Source organism: Porites lutea, chromosome 11 (assembly GCF_958299795.1).
Source record: "Porites lutea chromosome 11, jaPorLute2.1, whole genome shotgun sequence".
Lineage (NCBI taxonomy): Eukaryota > Metazoa > Cnidaria > Anthozoa > Scleractinia > Poritidae > Porites > Porites lutea.
The window spans coordinates 25,569,767-25,577,629 of NC_133211.1; the positions used below are offsets into that span (position 1 = coordinate 25,569,767).

The 7,863-nt window shown below is 36.2% G+C and overlaps 1 protein-coding gene across 1 annotated transcript; it reads left to right on the plus strand.

Annotated features, from left to right (window-relative positions):
• The first annotated feature begins 2,212 nt into the window (after positions 1-2,212).
• LOC140951664 (antimicrobial peptide damicornin-like) lies at positions 2,213-5,768 on the plus strand. Its single transcript, XM_073400963.1, has 4 exons — positions 2,213-2,355; positions 4,671-4,724; positions 5,112-5,231; positions 5,668-5,768. Exons 1-3 carry the CDS (start codon positions 2,259-2,261, stop codon positions 5,228-5,230), a joined length of 270 nt encoding a protein of 89 aa, XP_073257064.1. The 5' UTR covers positions 2,213-2,258; the 3' UTR covers position 5,231; positions 5,668-5,768.
• The last annotated feature ends 2,095 nt before the right edge of the window (positions 5,769-7,863 follow it).

The following is a 7,863-nucleotide window of genomic DNA, read 5'->3' on the forward strand; positions in this document are numbered from 1 at the left end:
TTACTTGTAGCTGGTAGTTTTCAACAACTTGTCGTAGCTCCTGTGACATTGCGGGCGAAACTACAAGATCCCGTGTAAGAGTGCTGAGTGTAGTCTCTTTTTTTTTGTCTCTTAGTGAACTTGGAATCACTTTTCTTCCTCCCTTAAGAATGACTCCGTCTTGATGCCTAACTGTCTCTCCCTTCAGAATATGGTTTGTGCTCTTGTAGCATATCATGTTTTTCCCAAGAAGGACATTGTGTCTTCCGTTCTTTAATACGTGATTTGCCGCAGTATAACATTCTTCGCGAGGACCACGTTTCTGTTGAGGTTTGACAACAGTGTTTTGCTTGCCTGATTTCTCAGCTCTACTTTATCAATCGCGTATGCTTCACATGGTAGACTCATCTCCTTTTTACTGACTTTGTAATTTCGAAGGCTCGGCAGATCTCTATTGGTTTTCAGGTCTAAGTTTCACTCCCGGATGTTATACTTTTGGCAGCTTACCGAAGACACTGAAGACAATTTTCTATTCTCATTTGCTGTTTCTCGTAAGATTACACGAGGTAGCACGATAATATAGCGACGGATAGACAACAAAATATAATTCCATGATGTTATTTTCAAAGATTACTTAATTCTGTGTGCGAAACGAAATAAATCAGAGTCTTAAAATTAAACCACTTGTCTTAAATAGGGTATAATAACGAAATGAACCTGTTTTAAACAGGGTCACGATTTGAAGGCTTTGCCGGCATTCCTTCCTTGAACCAAACTCCCCCTTCCCTCTTCCCCTAGGACGCTACAGAACGCCTTTTGTACAAGAAAAACTAGAAGAAACTCAAAAGCACAACACGGTCATTTTAAGGGCCTTAATTTCTCGTATTTGTTGCCTGGCTGTTAATTTGTTATTGTCAATGCATATATAGTTAAAAGTAATTTTCACATACAACCGTTATTCATTAACTCCTGTTTGTAATGTTTAAAGGAAGCCTTTCTGTAGCATCCACCCTTTATATAACTGTCACCTGCCCATTTCCCAAGAGAAGAAGATTTCTTCTCCCAAGGTTTGACTGTAATTATCATTTTTACCCCGCAATTGAAGTTATTGGTTCATTTTAAAGAGAAACTTTTATAACCTTTTTCTTTCACCGTTTAATGCTACTCGCCGCATTATTTACACTATTCAGTAAAACACCTTTAATTTACACGTCTATTTTTTAAAAATATTGAAAATGCAAGTACAGTGAAGACGTAAGTTAATTGAAATATTAAAATAAATGCTTGAAAATGTACGCACTTCAGTATTTAGCACCTTCAAAAATCCCGATTGCACTTGTCACTCCAAGAGTTACTTAGATCTATTCGAGGTCAGCGTGGAAAGAAAATGAAGGATATTTCGGGGCCGATTTGGGGATCATATTTTGAAGCCTAGAAAAAGGGGATTCAATTTCCGTGCGGTCATTTAATACCTAAATTATTACCCATTAGAAAATGTATTGCTGTAAGACTAAATCAATTTAACTGACAGACGAAAAAAAATAAGAGGATAATGTTTGAAAACTTTCTTTGACTCTTTCGAGCTTTAAAAGAAAAATAAAATTTGAAAAAATCTTCCTGATATGTGCTTGACAAGAATTAAAAATTTTTATTAAAAAAAAGAAAATTAAAAACCTTAATAATCTTCATAAGAAATGAAACTTCTTTGTCATTTACTCCACTGGTCATTCCTTTCAATCTAATCAGCCACTTCAACACCTTATTCGTAGGCTTCAATATGAGATTTTTTGCATCATCAAAATTGGTTAGCGCAGTTGGGTGTTATAGTGCCTTGACCCCTACAATTAGCATTAACTGAGTGATCCAGTCTATATATAATTATTTAAAACTCAGACAAGCTAAGCCTAGCCTATAACATTGCGAAAATTAACATCGTATTTGAAAAGCACCAAAATTAAAGGGTGAGTCTCCATTGTATCAGAGGTCCTTTCGCTGATATATTGGTCCAAACAGACATTAATTATTTTCGTGAATAGACAAAAAATAGGACAATAACACGGTACATGGTTCTTAATTCAGCATCATAGAACGCAAATAATAATCAACGTAGTTAAAATGATTGATTGTGGGAAAAGTAACAAGAAAAACAGCGGGATGCTAATTTCCCTGGAACGCGAGCTGCTTCGCTTTAAAAAGGGGGCATTAACACAGAGAAAACACAGCCTGCCTATACTTTCACTTCTTTAACTTCCGAGCCAAGGTGAATAATCATTGCCTCAATGGATGCTACAAAAACGCTTTTAGTTTTTCTTGTATTCGCTCTGGCGATGCGATTTGAGGCTGAAGCCGGTCCTGTCGCCTCTGACCTGTCTTTAAGTAAGTATTACAGGTCAAATTTGTTTGTTTAACTTACCAATCGTTCTATTTAGGGGTGTTTTCTAAGTTCATATAATGTGCAGTGTGTGCCTAGATCTTTGAATCTTTCAGCAAGCTACGCCAAGGTTGTTAGATCTTTAAAGAAGTAACCCTCATTTTTTCTTACTTTTTTCCATGTTAAACGCTCAGTTTCCGGATCCTAAGCATGCATCTTTTTCCTTTTCTTCAAAAATTGAAATTGAAATCGTTTTATTGCAGGAGCTTTCCCTGCTGAGTTAGCAAAAATGTCCTTAACTATGGAACGGGCCAAATTGAAAACTAGACCCTTTTCATAATCGGCATGGATTTTCGTTCGTTAATTCTGTAAGAAAATTTATTTTTATTGATTTCCTAGTTTTCGAGAAGTGGTACGTATCTTTAATTTCGGCAGTACCTTTTGCTATAACAATAAAAAAGTTTACTGAGAACTTGAACTCCCCGCTTACTCGAACTAATTATATTTTGCGAATTCTGCTCCTAAAACGGTGGTTAGTATACCCCTATATCTATTAGTAACTCAAAACAATGATATGTACATGATTGAGTTTCGTATAATAGATGAATAAGGTGAAAGGTGACGCTGAGAGGCAGTGGCATGATTGATCATCTCACAATGGTTGGCACAAGAGATACTCATTATTATAAGATTGTAAGATTGGCAAAGCAAGATATGAAAGTTTCAGTTTCTTGCGCACCCCTTGCTGACCTGTCTAGCTTATATGCATTTTACCGTTTCAGGTGTTCGTTCCATCTGTTCCAATCCTGACCTCCTTTTCAGTGTCGCTCTTCCTGGGGCACTTTTTATATTAAAAGCTAAAATATTTTGACCGAGTTTTGATCTCCAAAAAGACTCAGTTTTTAATGATTTCGGACAATTTTTTTGACGTTTCAATCAGGTTAAGTAGACAAAAACCAAGTGACCAAAGCTGATGGTCAGTTCAAGTTCCAAAAGATGAACCGAATGTCCGACAGTCCATGAATCTCGCTCAGATTTCATGTTATGAGTCTTATGTTTCAGTCCCGACAGGTTGATTGCTCAACACGTCATCCCAGCAAATCAACCTTAATTGGTTTGCCCCTTAAGTGAACATACTGATACTAAGGATAGTCGCTGCCTTAGTAAGAGCAATTTTTATGACGTAATTTTTCTTTCAAAATACTCGTTCGTCCTTAATCTCTTTTGTTGTAGGTCAACCAACAATCGTGCATAAATTCGAAAATTCGCAATATCTGAGTGATGTAGAAATTTTCTGATTTGACAGAACAAATATTCAGATCGTTTCAAACTTGTGTTGTGCAAAGATAAGTAAAATGCGTTATTCCAATTATCAGAGCATGTCTTTTCAAATTAAAGTGTATATGAGACAATCTTTTTTTTAAAAAAATGTTTTTGGTCCTCAGATAGGTTCAATTAACAATTCTGAACTTTAAGATATGTCTCCTAATTTTCTTTTTTTGGCCATCTAAAAGCTAAATTGTTCCCTTGAAAAATTTCCGACAGACTGGGCCGAAGAGTAGAGGGTAAAGAAATACTGATGATGTCATGTCACGACAGTTGATTTGCTTAGCCTTCTTTGCCGATTCTGGTCGTCTATTGCTTGGTGTTTTGTAGAAATAGTACAGGTAATAGCATGATTTGTAGTGATAATTGGCATAAATACCACGGCGGAGTGATATCTCAAAATTGGTATACGTAATTTCACGAGCCGTTAGGCGAGTGAGATTACCTCGAGTGGTATTTATGCCACATATTACGTACAAATCATGCTATTATTTGTTTACGCTACTACACACAAAAGGTTTGTAATTTTCACGTAGGTATTTCAAATTAAGCTGAAATCCAGTGCTCTAAGCCAATGAAATTGAAGAAATTTCTCATGTAGTAGTATTTAATAAAAAGCTATGTGCTTGACTGTAATAAAGGTAAAGGGAAGTAAATGAAGATTCTGAAGATGATTGGGAAGTTGTCGACAAGGACAATCCTTCGTCTTCGTTCTCCGCCGTCTTGCTTATCTTTTCACGTCATATGCATACTTGTCAATTTGGCCGAGAGATAGGGCCGACATTTTTCGAAGAACATTTACGTGCTTTGGAGACGAAAAAAAGTTTTGTAAGGTTAATGACGAGTTTCAAAATAGATTTTACACATAACTAGAATTGAAAACGACAAAAAAAAAATCGTGTCATATACACTTTCGAAAATCAAAATCCTTCCCATCAAACAGACTATTTTGCCAGTGAAATCGATTTAAGTGTGTTGATTCTATTTGTGATAGGCGAATATGACGAAGAGCTTGTGGCGCCTCTTGATCGCCGTGGATCTCCCGAAGGTGAGGTTACTTCACTCAATGCGCGCGACTCACTCATAACTCACTGTCAGCTGCAAGGACGCATCACGTGATGCTAGATTTCACCTCAACCAACTGGCAAATACGAACCTTACTGTAAACTTTGCAAGTTGTAGTTAAACTAGCAGACAAATTTACTTAGACCTATTCCAGAGCTTATTTCAGGGAAAGAACAAGCTTATATATATATAAAAAAGAGACTTTCATCGCTCGACCGGTTAAGTTTCCTTTTTCTTGTCGTGCATTCGATAACTGAGACGCTCTATTCCGTAATAGGTTAGAGAGATCACCGCATGACGAAAGCATACACAGCGATTAAAGTAAACAATAGTAGTTATTACCTAAGACGCTTATGATCTTTTGTTTTAGGGTGCCATAACGCCAATTCAGAGGCTTTTTGCAAAAGGTTCAAGAGTTATTGTGTACCTGGAAATCGCAATTTCAATTACTTGAAAGAGAAGTGTGCATGGACATGCGGCTGTAAATGAGGTGACCCTACTTTGTTGCGATAACAAAAATATTCCAGTTCAATAGCCATAGTAAGATTGTCTTAAAGGCCGCCATTGCAAAGCTGAAAGTTTTCAATTATTAAACTGCTTGTAGATGACCACATATTTTCGTTCTCTTTAGCTAATTGGTATTGGTTTTGCAACAGTCAATTAAAAATCGCTCCATGGTCCCATTAAAAGCAGAACTAAATTATTTGTTTCATATTGAAAAAAAAAAAACAGAAATTAAAGCCTTAGGTCGTTCTAGACTTTTTGAACCTAGACAATTTATAAAGGTAAAAAAAAAAAATGAAGGAAAATAATTCTCTTATGTGGCGACACTTCAAGCTTCTTTTCTGAAGTGTCTAGGACCGAACAATAAAACTAAAAAAAAAAAATAACGAACACAACTGACATGTTTTTCTTACTTCCCACAGGAGGTGATTATTGGAGTGTCTCATGCAGTGACATAGAAGTCATTTTCTCGTATTTAAATTAAAAACGTAAATGCTGTCAGCGATAAAATTCTTGGATGACAAGTTGGAAAAATAAAATGTCGATGTGCAACAAGCTTGGACTCGCTCAATTTTATTGAACTGTTTTTCGTTAAGATACGTTTACTTTATTAACATTAGTGTTTTATGAAATCTTTAAAAACTGCTTGATATGATATTAGAAAAGTTCGATTTTTTTATGTTTTGGTTAATACCTACCAGTATCTCTATAATTTATGTTAAACGTATAAGGCTCTCTTTATTTAGCCACACCAGAATTTGCCCTTATAGTAAACAGGTCTCCTTTCCTAAAGTTACTCAGAAAATCCTGATCTAAAGTAAGTTAACAACAGTTTATCATATGTCAAGAAAGATATTGTTTATCATACTTACTAAGGTTATTATCAGGATTTGATTGGACCATTGAGGCGAAGAAAAGCATCAAAAGAATAAAGTGTCTTCCAGAAATCTCCATTGAATCGTGCGACAAAGCCAGTCCAAAACCAAGTCCAACTTGACCCAAGCCAGAACAAGCTTTGAAATCTTTTTGTTGAAGATCGTTTAATGTTAAGTCTATAAGTAAAGAGAGTGTTCCTATTGTTTTTGTAGTTTATTTTTACAGTCCTTAATTTATTCTGCACCACTAACTCCCTCATTTGCAATTCAACCAAATTGATGAACCTAGAAAGTCACATTTAAAATTTTCTTTCTAGAATAACTGTTTTGCCGTCCAATATCTTTAAAACAGCGTGAGAGCAATTAATACATAATACATCAGATTGATGAAAGAACTGCCTAAGAAATAAATTTGTGTATTCAGTTATAAATTTAGCATGTGGTCAACCAACAAAGATAATATAATGATCATTTTGGTCTACCCGCGAGGGTTTTACCTTGAATTATTCATTTAACAAAATGTTAAATCACCGTTCGAACTGAACTACGTTATAGAAATGATAATAATGAAAGGATGTTCTCAAACAAAGCTGTTGCCGATGCAGGCCTTTCAGGGAAGCCCATGAGCAAAACATTTGCACAGATAGAGAAGCCTTATAGCTCCTCCCCCCCTTTGACCACATTATCTACCGCCTTCACAATCTTCCTCTTTTCACACAAGATCACAAGATGACTACGCAGGAATTCGAAATGCCGGCTTTGCGCTCACTCTTTGTCCACAGGCTAATGTTTTTAAACACATGTCTCACTTGCACAATTAAGTACATTTTAATTTGATTGCAGACTTTTCTTACATTAGAGATCTCATCTATATACCCACCACATGTCCCAATATACACCTATTTCAATAAAGGTTGCTTTGGGAATCGTGCTTTGGTCTTTGAAAGCCATTGTTTGGTGGTCACTCAAGCAAAGTATTGCATTGTATTTTGCGTTTCATTATGACCAAATCCCAAAGCAACCTTTCTTGAAATAGGTGTATACTCTTTGGCATGTTCCTGCACTGGTAATAGCCCAGAACACCATTTAACATTTACGTCATCATAAATGAGAATATTTCTCCGTTTTTGATTGGCTCAAATCCCACGAACCAGCTAGCGTTGACCAAGTTTTGAAGACTTCTGCGATATCCATTTCTACCATTCAGTTTAAGTCAGAACTTCAGCCATTTCGTTTTCGAATATCCTCAAGCAGCCTCGTTTCTAATCAAATATATTATCGAATCGATGGTGTATTGCTCGCATCTTCCAAATATGGTAAGCACCCGTTGGTTATGAAGAATTAGCCGGGGGATTGGAGCCAATCAGAAACGGCGAAATATTTTGAATTAATAATAATGGCAATTATTGGATAAGGCTGACTATGAACTGAAGAATTATGGAGAAGGCCTCTGCGGATAACACCCTTCGAGATCTATGGAAATTCTACCGGTCATATAAAAGCAGAATCCTAAAAATTTGTTTTCAAATATTATTCTTTCAAAATAATTCTTAGCCTGTCCCAGACTCCGAGATAGTCTGGTCCGCTGAATTGAGAAAAGGCAAACACGAACGAAAATAAAACGGGAGGAAACTGGGGAGAACAACTTTTCGAGTGCCTTTTTCTTTCGCGTCTTCCCCCACTATCTGAGTGCCTGGAACATGCTAAATAATTCTTAGTTTAAAAACAAGCTAAAACATGCTT